The 19,970-nt window shown below is 41.1% G+C and overlaps 1 protein-coding gene across 25 annotated transcripts in view; it reads right to left on the bottom strand.

Annotated features, from left to right (window-relative positions):
* Positions 1-2,569: 2,569 nt before the first annotated feature.
* PHLDB1 (pleckstrin homology like domain family B member 1) overlaps positions 2,570-19,970 on the bottom strand; it is a 258,964-nt gene continuing 241,563 nt past the window's right edge. For 14 of the 25 annotated variants that reach the window (XM_053691324.1, XM_053691314.1, XM_053691310.1 and 11 more), the window contains 4 exons: positions 5,763-5,848; positions 5,612-5,641; positions 3,809-3,856; positions 2,570-3,584 (listed from right to left, as the gene is read on the bottom strand). In XM_053691324.1, coding sequence (XP_053547299.1) covers positions 3,444-3,584; positions 3,809-3,856; positions 5,612-5,641; positions 5,763-5,848 — 305 coding nt within the window. In that variant the 3' untranslated portion in view covers positions 2,570-3,443. The remainder of the gene's footprint in view (positions 3,585-3,808; positions 3,857-5,611; positions 5,642-5,762; positions 5,849-19,970) is intronic. The other 11 variants (XM_053691320.1, XM_053691334.1, XM_053691327.1 and 8 more) reach the window with 5 other exon arrangements.

Consider the following 19,970-nt stretch of genomic DNA (forward strand, 5'->3'; position numbering starts at 1 on the left):
AACATATTATTCTGAAGTGCAAGTCTTCAAGACCTAGAAGATAAAAGCACTTACCTGCAATCTAGCTGTCTGGCAGGAAGACAGCTCACAAGGCGTGAAAGGACACATACTCCTTACAGAGACCTGTAGAAGAAGAGAGAACAGAGTAACCAACTCTGGCATTCTGTACCATGGGCAGCAATGTGTTAGGAAACAAAACAAGGACTACCTCACAACTTCCTAACTGCTTAAAAGCCACCACTACTCTAGTGAAGAGATTGACGTGGACTCAGCTAAACCCAAATCCTTGCTCGCAGGGAAAAGTCCCCGAAAAAGGAATTAATTTCTTCAGAAACCAAACGTCACACCCTCCATTGACAAAGGCAAAGAGAATGACTGGGATTATGGGAAGGGGTGTTACTCACTTAATAGCCTTGCTGTGGTGCTCTTTGCCTCCACCTGCTGGCCAGGAGTGATATTCCCACTAGTATCTGAATAACATTGTGGACTCTCCATATCTTAGGAAATATATATATATATATTTACAAAATCCAATAAGCACTGGAAAAGTGTGTACTGAGATAGCACTCAACAACACTATATGTTGTTTAAAGTTGATATGAAAATATTCGGTTCCCGAAAGAAGGGGTTAAAACTTAACTTTTAATAGGTTAAGATAAAATAACACACATAAAAACACAATTTTGTAGCAATGGTGCACAGTGCAATATTATTGATTGCTTTTATTATCCCCTAGTGGAAAGGCCGATTAGAATTTCCCAATAATGATAAGTAATGAGTTCAGGTATATAATAAGGACAACAGGAGAATGCAGGACAGAAACTAAAATGAACACATTGTGTAAGATGTACTAAATTATGGCTCCTCAATATATTTTGGTACTGGAGGAGTTAAGTATAAAGTTTCTGATCAGGACTCTAGGTATATCTCTTAAATTCAGTTATGAAGTTATAGTGTTAAATCAGGTCACTAATGTTTTTCTGTGATGTAATTTCCACTGTGTTAGCGCAATAAAAAGGAGCTTGCTCCAAATAGTGGAGCTGATGTACTAGTAATTACAAAGTAGCCAGGTAGATTATAATATTAGGCGTAACATATTCACAGAGAAATAGTTATATCTCTGCAAGGTAAGTTACTTTAATGCAAATGGCTTCTAATATAGTGGCAGCCCTAATTAAGGTGCAGTCTGAACAAATATATCAGGGAAGACCAAGAAAAAGTAAATGTGCCTGCTGCAGTATAAGGTAGTTAGCTAGCGATATGGTACTCCAGAGGTTAAGGATAGCTTGTCATATGTATTAAACTAGCTAATATAGCCGCAACTACTTCAATTACAGGCGACACAATTTGTCAGCCTTAACCACATATGTAAAGGGGTAAATTAGTTTGGCAATATAATAGCATCATATTAACAAAAATGCAATTTAAAAAGAACTCCACGTCCCCACTCCCCCTGACATGTTTTGCCCGTAGGCTTTATCAAAGTCAGAGCCGCCGCCTTCTTTACGGCCTTATATAGGCTGATTTTCTTATGACGTATGATCATTAACGTTAGCTGATTGGTCCATTAGTGGGGCATGTATGGTGACGTCGGCGTAATACTTTCTAGGATCAGGGCTGTTATAAGAGAGGTAACTATGCAACGGAAATAACAAATCTTACAGAGCTGACTTGTAAGGATCAATTTGAAGTGTAACTACAATGAATCTCTAATATACAAAAAATGCTCAGTAATATTCACAATAGGTAAGTGCATAGGGTGTATCGTGTTAGGGATAGAAACACTTGGAGAGTAATACTCCTGAATGGATCTTAGAGTACCTATGGCATTTGGGGAAATAAAATAAATAAATAAATGTGCATAATAATTATAAGGTTATTCGAAGGTAACATTAAATTATGTGGATACCAATGTATTATGAAAGTGAATGGATAAGTGCATAAGCTGTATCGTACTAGGGATAGATACAATTCTGAATGAAGTCTTGTGTGCCAGTGACACTTAAGACAACGAATGTGCATGATAATAGGGTAGTTTAATTAAGTGTTATAGTGTTAGTGACACAAAATAAAAAAGGGGATTTTATAATACTGGTGAATGAAACAATAAATAATGAAAGTGCTAAATGAAGGTGATTAAAATACATCACTATGTGACCAGGTGGCCTGAATGAAAACCAATCAGAATGACAATCATTTCCAGGATGACAGATCTAAGTTATTCTTTATTGCTCATAAGGAAGCTATTTTTCTATAAAGTTTGTTCTTTCTGATTAGTCAGTAGGATGTATAGATTTCATTAGATTCATTTTTGTAAAAAGCAGTAATAATTATTTTGTTCATTTAGCCCTTTGGGATGAACAGAATCCAGCAGATATATCCATCATATATATATATATATATATATATATATATATATATATATATATATATATATATATATATATGTGTGTGTGTGTGTGTTTTTTTTAATATACTCTTTATATGAAACAATAGAATTTTGCATACACTGTCCTTCAAAACAGTGTTAAATGTGCTGTAGAAATAGTTCACAATAAAACTGCAAGAGAACTGGTACAAGTTTATTGAGAGGTAGACAAAACTCATTGTTTATATAATATGTATTTAAGGATACACGCATGACAGAACAGGGTACAGAACGCTGGGCGCTGTCGTTACCGCTATACTTTGAAAATGTCAATGTTAAACATTCTTATTCATCTTTGCAAATGATTTAAAATATTTCATGCCTTTTAAACTTTATTGCTACCATTTCAAATGGATGCAATGTCTTTCCACAACTATGAAGTGATGGAGGAGTAAATAAAACGCAGAGAGGACAAAGTCCATTTTATTCAGAAAGTGAAATGTAAAGAGAAAGGCACAGGCGGCATTTGGATTAAAATAACGTGGCTCACCCCAACAGGAGGGGTAAAATGGCCAATGGATTGTTATCTCCATGGAAAAACGCAAGAGAACGCACAGTAAGGCAGTAATATTATTAAAAACAAACTACGTATATATATATATATATATATATATATATATTTAACAGTTTCTGTAGCCTGGATGACACTTACGTATGACCAGTTTGTCATCAAAAAAAAAAACAAAAAAAAAAAAAAACAAGGAAAAACTCTGATAAAAAAAGCCGTATTTAATAATCTTCTAAAATTTTTAAAGGAATAAAAATACATGGTTTTCCGTGTCTTCATATATAAATAGACAGTGCCACCTAGTTTTCCATATAGGCTAATTTTTCTTGGCCATTCCACTTTTTTTCCCGGGCCTATTAGCCATATATCTGGTATCTGATTTCCCCGCAACAGGAGGGTGTGTGTGTTTTTTTTTCATCCCTTTTAACTCTGAAAGTAGACTTTATTTATCTCCATTGTTAGTGATTCCTGAGGAGTGTGGGACAAGGGAGAAGAGGAGGATATCCATTAGTTCATAAACTGAGTGTAACCCTCTGCTCCTGTCACTATAACATCCATCCAAATTCTCATGGCTTCTGGAGAGGGAGCTACCATGTAGTACAACCGATCATGTGTCTTCACGCAGAAGGTCAGTGCTGGGTTTGGACTCTGTACGAAACAGAAACAGTAAAATATTATAGAATGAAAGTGTCGGAACTCCGCCAGCTCTCCATGCGTGGCGCATTCACTAGTCTACTCATTTTGCAAACCACCTTCCCATCTGCTATTTTATTGATGAACAGAATTGATCTCATCCATTTGATTACATTGTGGGTAAGACAAACAGCACAAAACGGCACACATGCAGACAACAAACACACGTGCACACACACCTCACCCACCTCCTTCCAAAGGGGCACAGAGAGAAAATCGGAAATCTGCTACAGGGGACAAGAGATAGATTCAGTGCACAGTGGAAATGTGCTGTCAGTTATCCTGATACTCTCAGGACACACCACACACACACATGCTAAGTGACAACTACACAGACAAATATATTATCAAGACAGACACAATGCAGAAAGACACACAGAGTGACATAGTGAGACATGAAAGACATTAAAATCAACACAAAGTATGTCACTTTACACACATGCAGTAATACTGGCACTCTGCCTTCACATGCAGACTCACTTGAGTGACATTCAGTGACACAAGGCAGTGTCATGTGACTAGTGCCAGAAGCGTGAAGTACACTAACATGCATTCTGCAGTATGCATCACACAAGCTCCTTCCTGTCTGTTTCCTTATGGGAAGAAAGACAGCTACATGTCCTGTAGCTCCCTTCTGTCAGTGGCATGATAACACCACATATTTAATGCCCCATATTAGTCATGAATAACCTTGGCATTACAGATATTTTAATACTACATTTCCCATGATGCTTACTCTAAAGTCTAGTTGAGAATCATGGGAAATGTAGTTCAGAAACATCAGGGGTGAAAAGGTTAGCCATCACTGTCCTATAGTTTTGTTTTGTGTTTGTTAACCCTTACTCCTTTGTATTACTCTGTACATCTCATAAGCTCCTTTATGTATTCCTGTATCACTATGGGGGAAGGGCAGAATCCTGTTTCAAAATATCTTAGGGAAGGGATGGATAGGCTATACCCTAGCAAATGAGCATGCTGTATATATCCCATATGTCCTGCCTTTGGCCTTCATACCTGCCTGTAGTACTGTATCCTCACCTGCAGGGGGAGGGACAGATTCCATATACCCTCCCTCCATAGCTTTTGTACTTTATAACTGTCTGCATTATTATGCACAAAGGGACTTAGCACTCACTAGATATTTAAATATATGTAACCCCAAAAATCTATTTTGTGATTCAGACAGAGCACATATAAGTAAGTTTCCAATGTACTTCTATTATCAAATGTGCTTAGTTCCCATGGTATTCTTTGTTGAAGAGATACCTAGGTGTCTGGAGCACTACATGACAGGAAATATATTAATTTGCAAGAACACTAAATGGCAGCACTAACATTCTTGCAAAACTACTACTATATAATGCTCCACACACATGCACACTCCTGCTTTTCAACAAAAGATACTAAGAGAACAACGAAAATTTGCTAATAGAAGTAAATTAGAAAGTTGTTTAAAATTGCATGCGCTATCTGAAATGTGAGTTTCGTATCCCTTTAAGAGTGCATAGGGAAGGGCAATACTTCTATCCCCTAACAAAATCAAAAGTCCCACAACATTAAATAAAACAAACCTGTCAGCTTGTATGATGAACCATTTAATTAAATAAATGTCTGCTTTATATAGTGTTGTGGGACTTTGTATAAATTTGGATTTGAGTCACCCTGTTGGGGGAACAGACGTCATATCCTGTATCTCAACCCTGTGGGAGAAGAAAACATTCTATACATCATATTACTGTTTAAAAAGCAAAGGGTTAATTATAATCGAACATTCATGCAGTTAATTAGAAACAATAGGATGTTAACCCTATCTTCCCCCTGAGGCACAGCCCTTCAGAAGTGTGGATATCTCAAATCTCTCTCGATATGTAGATATGCCACAGCCTGCAGAAGTCTAGTGCATGGTCACTGAGAACATGAGAACATGAGGGTAATTGAGCGGGTGGGGATACATTTGTTTTGCCAGATCCTTGTATACGTACAGAGGCCAGGCTCAGGTTAAATATTCCTTTCTGTGAGGGAAATGAAGAGGAGAATTCATGTAACTGGGATGAGAAGGTGATAAGGGAGAGAGGAATGAACAAGGTGGATTGGAAAGAAGAAGTATGAAGGACACGTAGAGATGATCCTCACCTTGGCTGCGCTCCTGAGATGGTCATAATAAACTTCTTCTATTGCCTGGAAATAGATGACCCCTTTCAGCTTAGCTTCATGTTTATCTGATTAGAAAAGATAGGAACAGTGTAAAGGACCAATCAATGCAGTAGAATTGCATACTTAACAAGTGCACAATGAAAAGACAATGCAATAGAACTTACTCTGAATTTCAAATAAGCAGTAGATTTTCTTCTGACAAATTTATTTTTTTCTCCCATTTTCTGGCCCCCTGTATCATGTGACAGACATCAGCCAATCACAGACCAGTATACATATACCCTGTGAGCTTGTGCACATGATCAGTAGGGGCTTGTTCCCCAGAAACTGTGCATATAAAAAGACTGTGCAAAATGTGATAATGGAAGTAAATTGGTGTCTTAAAATTTCTGTTGTATCTGAATCATAAAAGCTTATTTAGACTTGAGTGTCCCTTTAAGCTAAAGCATTCTTTTTACTCAACATCTCATTATTAAGGGGGCGTAAAAATCCCACATTTTTCTTTCATTATTCTTTCAGATAGAGCATACAGTTTTAAACAACTTTCCAATTTACATCTATTGTCAATTTTGCTTCATTCTCTTGGTATCCTTTATTGAAGAAGCAGCAATGTACTACTGGGAGCTAGCTGAACACATCAGTAAGCCAGTGAGAGAGGTATATTTGTACAACCACCAATCAGCAGATAGCTCCCAGCTCCTAAACCTACCTAGGTATGCTTTTCAACAAACGATGCCAGGAGAACTAAGCAAATTAGAAAGTTCCTAAAAAATTATATTCTCTATCTAATTCATGAAATACATTTTTGGGGGTTCATGTCTCTTTAATATTCTGCAACGGCAGAAAAAAACATTGCAAAATAGCTAAGACTTTATTCTCTTAGAGACAAAGTATAAGTTTATTCATTACAATAACAGAATATAATCAAGATAAAAACAAAATGTATGCTTACCTGATAAATTATTTTCTCTCCTGGCAGGGAGACTACACAAATCTATTCTAATAACTAGTGGGAATTCAACTCCTGCCCACCAGGAGGAGGCCAAGAACACCCCAGCAAAGCTGTTAAGTATCACTCCCACTTCCCATAAGCCCTCAGTCAACAGCCGAAGGAACATGGAAAGAGAAGATGACACAAGGGTATAGAGTTGCCTGAGGTTTATACAAAAAAGCCGTCTTAAATCAAATTAAGAGCGGGTCGTTGACTCTCCCTGCCAGGAAAGAAAATAATTTATCAGATAAGCATAAATTTTGTTTTCTTTCCAATGGAATGGAGAGTCCACAAATCTATTCTAATTACTAGTGGGAACCAATACCCAAGCTAGAGACTCACAGAATGGAAGGGCAGGAGAACAAGACAGAAGGCTCCACCTCTTGAAGAACTTTCCTCCCAAAAGAAGCCTCAGCCAAGGCAAAAACATGGAATTTGTAGAATTTAGAAAAAGTATGCAACGAGGACCAAGTGGCCTGGCCGCCTTGCAGATTTGTTCCACAGAAGACTCATTTTTAAAGGCCCAGGAAGAAGAGACAGCCCTAGTTAAATGAGCAGTAATCCTCTCAGAAGACTGTTGTCCAGCTGTCTCATAAGCCAACCAAATAACACTTCTCAACCAAAAGGGAAGAGTAAAAGCAGTATATTGTCGAACGTCTCTAGTTGCCTGCAGATAGAACATCAGAGCACGTACAACATCCAGGTTACGCAATAGACGTTCCTTCTGAGAAGAAGGATTAGGACAGAACGAAGGAACGTCTATTTCCTGATTGATATTGCGGTCCAACACCACCTTAGGAAGAAATCCCAACTTGGTACGAAAGACCGCCTTATCCGCATGAAAAATAAGATAAGAGGGGTCACATTGCAGAGCCGAAAGCTCTGAGACTCTTCGAGCAGAAGAAATAGCGAGAAGAAACAAAACTTTCCAGGATGACAGTTAAATATCAACAGAGTGCATAAGCTCAAACGGAGCCTTCTGCAGAACTTTAAGAACAAGATTAAGGCTCCATGGAGGAGCAACAGACTTAAACACAAGCCTGATTCTGACCAAGGCCTGAACTAAGGATTGAACATCCGGCAAGTCAGCCAGACGTTTATATAAAAGGATCGAAAGGGCAGAGATCTGACCCTTCAGAGTACTGACTGATAAGCCCTTCTCCAGGCCTCCTGAAGAAAAGACAAGATGCGGAGAACCCTCACCTGACTCCAAGGGAAACCCCTAGATTTGCACCAAAAAAAGGTATTTACACCACACCTTATGGTAAATCTTGCTAGTTACCGGCTTACGAGCCTGAAGCATGGTATCAATAACCTTCTCTGAAAAACCTAGTCTAGACAAGACTAGGCGTTCAATCTCCAAGCAGTCAGCTTCAGAGAATCTATGTTTGGATGGAGGAAAGGACCCTGAAGTAGAAGGTCCTTTCTCAGAGGCAACTTCCAAGGGGGAAGGGAAGACATCCTTACCAGGTCTGCAAACCAGATTCTGCGAGGCCAAGCTGGGGCGATTAGATTCACTGATGCCTGCTCCTGTTTTAAACGAGCTATCACCCGAGGAAGAAGAGCAAACGGAGGAAACCGATAAATGAGACCGAACTCACAAGAAACCGCCAGAGCATCGACCAGAGCTGCTTGCGGATCTCTTGATCTTGACCCGTATTTTGGAAGTTTGGTGTTTAGACGAGACGCCGTCAGATCCAACTCCGGAACTCCCCACCTGAGGGTTATCATCGAGAATACTTCCGGAAGAAGTGCCCACTCCCCGGGATGAAAGGTCTGCCTGCTCAGATTATCCGCTTCCCAGTTGTCTGTTGATGGCAGAAAGGTGACAATTGTGAGACTCCGCCCACTGAAGTATATGAGTCACCTCCTTCATAGCTAAGGAGCTCTGAGTTCCTCCCTGGTGGTTGGTGTACGCCACAAAGGTAATGTTGTCCGATTGGAATCAAAATCAGTTCAGGCCAAGCTATTAGTGCATTGAAGATTGCTCTCAACTCTAGAATATTTATTGGGAGGGCAGATTCCTCCTCAGTCCAAAGTCCCTAAGTTCTTAAGAAACCCCAAACTGCTCCCCAGCCCAAAAGGCTGGCGTCTGTGGTTACAATCTCCCAAGATGGTCTCAGGAAGCATGTACCCTGCGAGAGATTGTCCTGAGAGAGCCACCAGGACAGAGAATCTTTTGTCAGTGTGTCTAAAACTATCCTCTGAGAGGGGTCCGAGTGGTCTCCGTTCCATTGTCTGAGCATGCTTAACTGTAGAGGTCTCAGATGGAAACGAGCAAACGGAATAATGTCCATGGAAGCCACCATGAGACCAATTACTTCCATACACATTGACACTGATGGATAGAGGACTGAAGGGAAAGATAGGCAGCAAGAAGTTTGGATTTTCTGACCTTCGTCAAGAAAATCTTTATGGAGATTGAGTCTATGATTTTTCCCAGAAAACATACCCTGGTATTTGGTACCAAGGAACTCTTTTTCAGATTTTAGTTTTTTTGTGTGTTTCTGTCCATTTATGGTATTTGTGGCCTTGGTACTACAAATTGAAAGTGTTTGTCCAAAAAGGCAAACCTCAGGAATTGGAAATGTTCCCCGTGGATAGGAACATGAAGAAACGCGTCCTTCAGGTCTATGGTTGTCATAAACTGACCCTCCTGAACTAAATTTAGAATAGAACGGATAGTCTCCATTTTAAAGGACGGGACCTTGAGAAATTCGTTGAGACACTTGAGGTCTAGAATGGGTCAAAAAGTGCCCTCTTTCTTGGGAACCACAAACAAATTGGAATAGAATCCTTGGCCCTGTTATGCCAGAGGAACTGGGACAATCACTCCTAGAGAAGTGAGATCTTTTAAATAGTTTAAGAACGCCTCTCTCTCTCTTTATATTGTTTGCAGATAATCTTGACAGGAGAAACCTGCCTCTGGGAGGACAAGATTTGAATCCTACCCTGTATCCCTGGGAGACTACTTCCACCGCCCAAGGATCTGGGACATCGCAAATCCAAGCCTGCTGAAAGAAGGAAAGCCTGCCCCCACCTGACCCATGACTGGATCGGGGGTGGACCCTTCATGCTGATTTACTCTCAGAGGAAGGCTTCTTAAATTGCTTTCCTTTATTCTATGGCTGGCTAGACCTCCATGAAGTCTTGGCTTGCTGAGGCTTGGAGGAAGAAGAGGATGATTTTTCTCCCTTAAAGTTGCAAAAGGAATGAAAAACAGAATTTATGTTTACCTGATAAATTTCTTTCTCCAACGGTGTGTCCGGTCCACGGCGTCATCCTTACTTGTGGGATATTCTCTTCCCCAACAGGAAATGGCAAAGAGCCCAGCAAAGCTGGTCACATGATCCCTCCTAGGCTCCGCCTACCCCAGTCATTCGACCGACGTTAAGGAGGAATAATAGCATAGGAGAAACCACATGGTACCGTGGTGACTGTAGTTAAAGAAAATAAATTATCAGACCTGATTAAAAAACCAGGGCGGGCCGTGGACCGGACACACCGTTGGAGAAAGAAATTTATCAGGTAAACATAAATTCTGTTTTCTCCAACATAGGTGTGTCCGGTCCACGGCGTCATCCTTACTTGTGGGAACCAATACCAAAGCTTTAGGACACGGATGAAGGGAGGGAGCAAATCAGGTCACCTAAATGGAAGGCACCACGGCTTGCAAAACCTTTCTCCCAAAAATAGCCTCAGAAGAAGCAAAAGTATCAAACTTGTAAAATTTGGTAAAAGTGTGCAGTGAAGACCAAGTCGCTGCCCTACATATCTGATCAACAGAAGCCTCGTTCTTGAAGGCCCATGTGGAAGCCACAGCCCTAGTGGAATGAGCCGTGATTCTTTCGGGAGGCTGCCGTCCGGCAGTCTCGTAAGCCAATCTGATGATGCTTTTAATCCAAAAAGAGAGAGAGGTAGAAGTTGCTTTTTGACCTCTCCTTTTACCTGAATAAACAACAAACAGGGAAGATGTTTGTCTAAAATCCATTGTAGCATCTAAATAGAATTTTAGAGCGCGAACAACATCCAAATTGTGCAACAAGCGTTCCTTCTTTGAAACTGGTTTCGGACACAGAGAAGGTACGATAATCTCCTGGTTAATGTTTTTGTTAGAAACAACTTTCGGAAGAAAACCAGGTTTAGTACGTAAAACCACCTTATCTGCATGGAACACCAGATAAGGAGGAGAACACTGCAGAGCAGATAATTCTGAAACTCTTCTAGCAGAAGAAATTGCAACTAAAAACAAAACTTTCCAAGATAATAACTTAATATCAACGGAATGTAAGGGTTCAAACGGAACCCCCTGAAGAACTGAAAGAACTAAATTGAGACTCCAAGGAGGAGTCAAAGGTTTGTAAACAGGCTTGATTCTAACCAGAGCCTGAACAAAGGCTTGAACATCTGGCACAGCTGCCAGTTTTTTGTGAAGTAACACCGACAAGGCAGAAATCTGTCCCTTCAGGGAACTTGCCGATAATCCTTTTTCCAATCCTTCTTGAAGGAAGGATAGAATCCTAGGAATCTTAACCTTGTCCCAAGGGAATCCTTTAGATTCACACCAACAGATATATTTTTTCCAAATTTTGTGGTAAATCTTTCTAGTTACAGGCTTTCTGGCCTGAACAAGAGTATCGATAACAGAATCTGAGAAACCTCGCTTCGATAAAATCAAGCGTTCAATCTCCAAGCAGTCAGCTGGAGTGAAACCAGATTCGGATGTTCGAACGGACCCTGAACAAGAAGGTCTCGTCTCAAAGGTAGCTTCCAAGGTGGAGCCGACGACATATTCACCAGATCTGCATACCAAGTCCTGCGTGGCCACGCAGGAGCTATCAAGATCACCGACGCCCTCTCCTGATTGATCCTGGCTACCAGCCTGGGGATGAGAGGAAACGGCGGGAACACATAAGCTAGTTTGAAGGTCCAAGGTGCTACTAGTGCATCCACTAGAGCCGCCTTGGGATCCCTGGATCTGGACCCGTAGCAAGGAACTTTGAAGTTCTGACGAGAGGCCATCAGATCCATGTCTGGAATGCCCCAAAGTTGAGTGACTTGGGCAAAGATTTCCGGATGGAGTTCCCACTCCCCCGGATGCAATGTCTGACGACTCAGAAAATCCGCTTCCCAATTTTCCACTCCCGGGATGTGGATAGCAGACAGGTGGCAGGAGTGAGACTCCGCCCATAGAATAATCTTGGTCACTTCTTCCATCGCTAGGGAACTCCTTGTTCCCCCCTGATGGTTGATGTACGCAACAGTCGTCATGTTGTCTGATTGAAACCGTATGAACTTGGTCCTCGCTAGCTGAGGCCAAGCCTTGAGAGCATTGAATATCGCTCTCAGTTCCAGAATATTTATCGGTAGAAGAGATTCTTCCCGAGACCAAAGACCCTGAGCTTTCAGGGATCCCCAGACCGCGCCCCAGCCCATCAGACTGGCGTCGGTCGTGACAATGACCCACTCTGGTCTGTGGAATGTCATCCCTCGTGACAGGTTGTCCAGGGACAGCCACCAACGGAGTGAGTCTCTGGTCCTCTGATTTACTTGTATCTTTGGAGACAAGTCTGTATAGTCCCCATTCCACTGACTGAGCATGCACAGTTGTAATGGTCTTAGATGAATGCGCGCAAAAGGAACTATGTCCATTGCCGCTACCATCAACCCGATCACTTCCATGCACTGAGCTACGGAAGGAAGAGGAACGGAATGAAGTATTCGACAAGAGTCCAGAAGCTTTGTCTTTCTGGCCTCTGTTAGAAAAATCCTCATTTCTGAGGAGTCTATAATTGTTCCCAAGAAGGGAACCCTTGTTGACGGGGATAGAGAACTCTTTTCCACGTTCACTTTCCAGCCGTGCGATCTGAGAAAGGCCAGGACGATGTCCGTGTGAGCCTTTGCTCGAGGGAGGGACGACGCTTGAATCAGAATGTCGTCCAGGTAAGGTACTACTGCAATGCCCCTTGGTCTTAGCACAGCTAGAAGGGACCCTAGTACCTTTGTGAAAATCCTTGGAGCAGTGGCTAATCCGAAAGGAAGCGCCACGAACTGGTAATGTTTGTCCAGGAATGCAAACCTTAGGAACCGATGATGTTCCTTGTGGATAGGAATATGTAGATACGCATCCTTTAAATCCACCGTGGTCATGAATTGACCTTCCTGGATGGAAGGAAGGATAGTTCGAATGGTTTCCATCTTGAAAGATGGGACCTTGAGAAATTTGTTTAAGATCTTGAGATCTAGGATTGGTCTGAATGTTCCCTCTTTTTTGGGAACTATGAACAGATTGGAGTAGAACCCCATCCCTTGTTCTCTCAATGGAACAGGATGAATCACTCCCATTTTTAACAGGTCTTCTACACAATGTAAGAACGCCTGTCTTTTTATGTGGTCTGAAGACAACTGAGACCTGTGGAACCTTCCCCTTGGGGGAAGTCCCTTGAATTCCAGAAGATAACCCTGGGAGACTATTTCTAGCGCCCAAGGATCCAGAACATCTCTTGCCCAAGCCTGAGCGAAGAGAGAGAGTCTGCCCCCCACCAGATCCGGTCCCGGATCGGGGGCCGATATTTCATGCTGTCTTGGTAGCAGTGGCAGGTTTCTTTGCCTGCTTTCCCTTGTTCCAGCCTTGCATTGGTCTCCAAGCTGGCTTGGCCTGAGAAGTATTACCCTCTTGCTTAGAGGACGCAGCACCTTGGGCTGGTCCGTTTTTACGAAAGGGACGAAAATTAGGTCTATTTTTTGCCTTGAAAGGCCGATCCTGAGGAAGGGCATGGCCCTTGCCCCCAGTGATATCAGAGATAATCTCTTTCAAGTCAGGACCAAACAGCGTTTTCCCCTTGAAAGGAATGTTTAGTAGCTTGTTCTTGGAAGACGCATCAGCCGACCAAGATTTCAACCAAAGCGCTCTGCGTGCCACAATAGCAAACCCAGAATTCTTAGCCGCTAACTTAGCCAATTGCAAAGAGGCGTCTAGAGTGAAAGAATTAGCCAATTTGAGAGCATTGACTCTGTCCATAATCTCCTCATAAGGAGGAGAGTCACTATCGAGCACCTTAATCAGTTCATCAAACCAGAAATATGCGGCTGTAGTGACAGGGACAATGCATGAAATGGGTTGTAGAAGGTAACCCTGCTGAACAAACATCTTTTTAAGCAAACCTTCTAATTTTTTATCCATAGGATCTTTGAAAGCACAACTATCCTCTATGGGAATAGTGGTGCGTTTGTTTAAAGTAGAAACCGCTCCCTCGACCTTGGGGACTGACTGCCATAAGTCCTTTCTGGGGTCGACCATAGGAAACAATTTTTTAAATATGGGGGGAGGGACGAAAGGAATACCGGGCCTTTCCCATTCTTTATTAACAATGTCCGCCACCCGCTTGGGTATAGGAAAAGCTTCTGGGAGCCCCGGCACCTCTAGGAACTTGTCCATTTTACATAGTTTCTCTGGGATGACCAAATTTTCACAATCATCCAGAGTGGATAATACCTCCTTAAGCAAAATGCGGAGATGTTCCAATTTAAATTTAAAAGTAATCACATCAGATTCAGCCTGCTGAGAAATGTTCCCTAAATCAGTAATTTCTCCCTCAGACAAAACCTCCCTGGCCCCCTCAGATTGGGTTAGGGGCCCTTCAGAGATATTAATATCAGCGTCGTCATGCTCTTCAGTAACTAAAACAGAGCATCCACGCTTACGCTGGCAAGGGTTCATTTTGGCTAAAATGTTTTTGACAGAATTATCCATTACAGCCGTTAATTGTTGCATAGTAAGGAGTATTGGCGCGCTAGATGTACTAGGGGCCTCCTGAGTGGGCAAGACTCGTGTAGACGAAGGAGGGAATGATGCAGTACCATGCTTACTCCCCTCACTTGAGGAATCATCTTGGGCATCATTGTCATTATCACATAAATCACATTTATTTAAATGAATAGGAATTCTGGCTTCCCCACATTCAGAACACAGTCTATCTGGTAGTTCAGACATGTTAAACAGGCATAAACTTGATAAGAAAGTACAAAAAACGTTTTGAAATAAAACCGTTACTGTCACTTTAAATTTTAAACTGAACACACTTTATTACTGCAATTGCGAAAAAACATGAAGGAATTGTTCAAAATTCACCAAACTTTCACCACAGTGTCTTAAAGCCTTGAAAATATTGCACACCAATTTTGGAAGCTTTAACCCTTAAAATAACGGAACCGGAGCCGTTTTAAGCTTTAACCCCTTTACAGTCCCTGGTATCTGCTTTGCTGAGACCCAACCAAACCCAAGGGGAATACGATACCAAATGATGCCTTCAGAAGTCTTTTATAAGTATCAGAGCTCCTCTCACATGCGACTGCATGCCATGCCTCTCAAAAACAAGTGCGCAACACCGGCGCGAAAATGAGACTCTGCCTATGCTTTGGGAAAGCCCCTAAAGAATAAGGTGTCTAAAACAGTGCCTGCCGATATTATTATATCAAAATACCCAGAATAAATGATTCCTCAAGGCTAAATAAGTGTTAATATCAATCGATTTAGCCCAAAAAATGTCTACAGTCTAAATAAGCCCTTGTGAAGCCCTTATTTACAATCGTAATAAACATGGCTTACCGGATCCCATAGGGAAAATGACAGCTTCCAGCATTACATCGTCTTGTTAGAATGTGTCATACCTCAAGCAGCAAAGGACTGCAAACTGTTCCCCCAACTGAAGTTAATGCTCTCAACAGTCCTGTGTGGAACAGCCATGGATTTTAGTTACGGTTGCTAAAATCATTTTCCTCATACAAACAGAATTCTTCATCTCTTTTCTGTTTCTGAGTAAATAGTACGTACCAGCACTATTTGAAAATAACAAACTCTTGATTGAATAATGAAAAACTACAGTTAAACACTAAAAAACTCTAAGCCATCTCCGTGGAGATGTTGCCTGTACAACGGCAAAGAGAATGACTGGGGTAGGCGGAGCCTAGGAGGGATCATGTGACCAGCTTTGCTGGGCTCTTTGCCATTTCCTGTTGGGGAAGAGAATATCCCACAAGTAAGGATGACGCCGTGGACCGGACACACCTATGTTGGAGAAATTAGAATTTTGGCGACCCTTGGGTCTACCCTTCTTGCCCTGTGGCAGGAAGGCTCCCTTTCCACCAGTAACTGTGGAAATGATTTCAGCCAGCCCAGGACCAAATAAAGTCTTGCCCTTAAAGGGCAGAGACAGAAGTTTAGACTTTGAAGTTACAACAGCAGACCAAGACTTTAGCCACAGGGCTCTGCGAGAAAGTATGGCAAAGCTAGAAATCTTTGCCCCCAAACGAACTACTTGCATTCTGGCATCACATATAAAGATATTAGCCAGCATTAAAGCTTTGATCCTATGCTGGATCTCCTCTATTGTAGTCTCCTCCTAAATCAGATCAGACAAAGAGTCACACCAATAAGAGGCTGCACTGGCAACTGTCGCAATACTAGCAACTGGTTGCCACTGTAGACCCTGATGAAGAAACATCAAGAAACCTTCCAGTTTCCTATCCATAGGGTCCTTAAATGAGGAACTATCCTCAAGAGAAATAGTGATTCTCTTGGCTAAAGTGGATATAGTGCCCTCTATTTTAGGAACGGTGCGCCAAAGATCACGCACAGAGTTAGCAACAGGAAACATCTTTTTAAAAACAGAAGACGGGGAAAAAGGAACACCCGGCTTCCCCATTCCTGAGCTATAATGTCAGACATGCGATCTGGAATAGGAAATACTTCCACATATGTAGGTTTGACATCAAAGTTTTTTAGCCCTTTTAGGGGTCTCTGTGACTATAGTTTCAGAGTCTTCCAATGTAGCTAGAACCTCTTTTAAAAGTAAATGGAGGTGTTCAAGCTAAAATCTAAAATGTACCTCCTCGGGTCCGCTGTACTAGCAACAGCAGATTCAGAGTCAGAGATCTTGCCCTCAGAGGAATGCTCCTCCTCAGACAACCGAGACAGACTGACTAACGCAGTCTTAGGTTTAGGGATGTTCTTAGATTTTCTCTTACCAGCAATAGGTAAGGCACTCAAAGCTGCAGAGACTACAGAAGTCAGTTGCACAGCAAAATCACCTGGCAAATATACACCCCCAGGAACAGGTTGAGAGGAACTGCAGGGCACTGCTTATGAAACTGTTGAAGCTTGGGACATTTGAGGAGAAAGCTAAGGCATGGCATGGACAACATTATCCTGAGAGACAGATGGCTCTGAGAGGGAATCTGTTTTTTTTTTTTAGACATTAACGTCTTATTTAAGCATGTGGAACAAAACTGCACAGGAGGAATAATCTGAGCCTCCAAGCAATATAAACATTTGTCAAACGACAGAGCAAGGTTTTTATCAGCATTCATCTTGCTGAAAAGAGATTCCCAAAAGCAATTATAAAAACTTTATTAAACCTAATTAATAAAACATTTCCTTAGTACTTCTTGACTGGAAATTAAAAAAAGTTGGCAATCAAACCCCTAGGAGAAAAAATGCACCGCTATACCTCAGTCTTGCTGAGGAGACTTACCACTCCGGTGACCAGGGAACCCACTGTAGATCTAAAGCACAGATAGATCAGAATAATAAGTTGAGGATGCGATCTATGACCGCTAAACACTCTCAGACGATGCTGGAATCTGCAGCTCCGCTCCGCTCTCCAAGCCGGCAGTGTAGAGAATCCGAATAGTGGAGAGCAATCACATGATCGCAATATAAGAAAAACTTGCTGCGCCACAGCAAAAAGCGTGCGAGATCCGCTACACTATAATATTAAAGTACCTTAATGTGAAGATGCGGCCTCATAATAAAAAGAAACGAGTAATGTCATCAGTCCTATAAACTTTTAGCTCCTTCCTATGATCCACATAGAGGCAGTAAAAACCACACACTATAAGGGCAATAAAAACTTAGCCCAAAAGCCCCTCTCATAGGCAGCCTCAATTAAAAAGGGGAGAATCCATTAACCCATTAAGCTCCATTAAAGCAATTTCAGTACCCTGTCAGTGCTGCCCAAATGTATATCCCCATAAGAAAGGATAATTATGTCTCATATGTTGTCCACAGAGGAATTTAACCTCCAGTGTGCCGAGTCCTTCCAACTCTAGAAGGCAAAAAGAACTTACCTGTGGATCCAGCTGCAGGGCAGGAAACAGCTCCTCAGGTATAACAGACTCAGCCGACCTCTGACAGGGACCTGTAGAAAATGAAAAGCAGAGTAACCAACCCTGGTTCTCTATAGAGGGGTAGCATAAATGTTGGAAGAGAATCAAAGACTACCTCGCTGTGTTCCAACTACTAAAAGCCAACATTACTCTTACTAAAGAGGATTACATGGACACAGCATAGCTCCAATTCTTGCTTGCAGGGAAAAGTACCCTTTAAAGGATTAAATATCTTCAGACACCATCTTCGCACATCCTCCTGATGTACAGGGCAAAGAATGACTGAGGGTTTATGGGAAGTGGGAGTGATACTTCAAGTTCTTCAAGCGGTGGTGCCTTCTGTCTTATTCTCCCTCCCTTCCATTCTGTGTCCTCTAGCTTGGGTATTTGTTTCCACTAGTAATTAAAATGGATTTGTGGACTCTCCATGCCATTGGAAAGAAAACAAAATTTAAGCTTACCTGATAAATTATTTTCTTTCCTGGCATGGAGAGTCCACGACCCGCCCTTAATTTGTTTTAAAAAGGCTTTTGTCATTTTCTAAACCTCAGACACCTCTATAACCTTTGTGTCCTCTTCTCTTTCCATATTCCTTCGGATGAATGACTGGGGGTTTATGGGAAGTGGGAGTGATACTTAACAGCTTTGCTAGGGTGTTCTTTGCCTTCTCCTGGTGACCAGGAGTTGAATTCCCACTAGTAATTAGAATGGATTTGTGGACTCTTTATGCCACTGGAATGAAATACAATTTAAAGCAACAAATTTAACCATATCCCATAATGTCAACTTACATAGGCAGGAGACACAGTAGGGTCAAAATACAGTCTAACATATTACTTAATGATTATAATGTATTTTTAATTTATTGGAAGTGTCTCCTAAAAGGTCAGATATGAACAGCACGTGGTGTTTTTAATAAAATTGTAAACCAAACAGCATGATGTGGCTGAAAAAAGTAAAATCCTTTAAACCACGTTGTACTGATGAAAAGGTGTCTATAAAGCACATTCTGGTTAGAAAAAAAGAGCCATGATAAGAAAAATCCACCTATAAGTAGATAACGTTACACCCTTCACATAATCTTTTTCAACAACCTTTAAACATAGGTCACACAGAGTTCACTGAATACACCAAAAAGGAGTAAGGGGGGTTTCCAGTGTCCATTATTGATGTTAGAAGCCATCACATAGACTTGGAATTGCCATATTTACACTAACATTCCAAAGGATTTACGCTTAATAATTTTCAAATATAACCTATTCCTTCAAATCTAAAAATGAATCCAAAATCAGAGTAGGAAAAGGTTGCACTATATAACAGTGTACAGGGAAAAAACGGATCCCTTTATATAAACAAAAACAGTATTTCATAGAATATTTACATTTATTTAATCCATGAGTAGGACATGGTTGTTTTGATACAAGCAATATCTCGAATAGGAGGAAGAGCATCATATTGATAAGCATAAAGGGATCAAGATCAATTCTAATAAAGATTAAAGTATCCAATAAAGAAAATAGTATCAGAATAGAGATGGAGACCAGAAAACAAAACCTTTAATGCCACCACAATAAAAATACGATTTGCTCAGGAAGCTTGTTTCCTACTTGTCAGGTTGTGTAACTGGTAAAACTGATATCAACAGTGAAATTAAGAAACATCTGCATGCCATTTATGTTAAAGGGACACTGAACCCAATTTTTTTCTTTTCTGATTCAGATAGAGCATGCAATTTTAAGCAACTTTCTAATTTACTCCTATTATCAATCTTTCTTCATTCTCTTGCTATCTTTATTTGAAATAAAAGCCATCTAAGCTTTTTTGGGTTAAGAACTCTGGACAGCACTTTTTGATTGATGGATGGATATTTTCCACCAATCAGCAAGGACAACCCAGGTTGTTCACCAAAATGGGCCGGCATCTAAACTTAGATGATTCTTGCATTTCAAATAAAGATACCAAGAGAATAAAGAAAATTTGATAATAGGAGTAAATTAGAAAGTTGCTTAAAAATTCATACTCTATCTGAA

This window comes from Bombina bombina, chromosome 8, assembly GCF_027579735.1.
Source record: "Bombina bombina isolate aBomBom1 chromosome 8, aBomBom1.pri, whole genome shotgun sequence".
Lineage (NCBI taxonomy): Eukaryota > Metazoa > Chordata > Amphibia > Anura > Bombinatoridae > Bombina > Bombina bombina.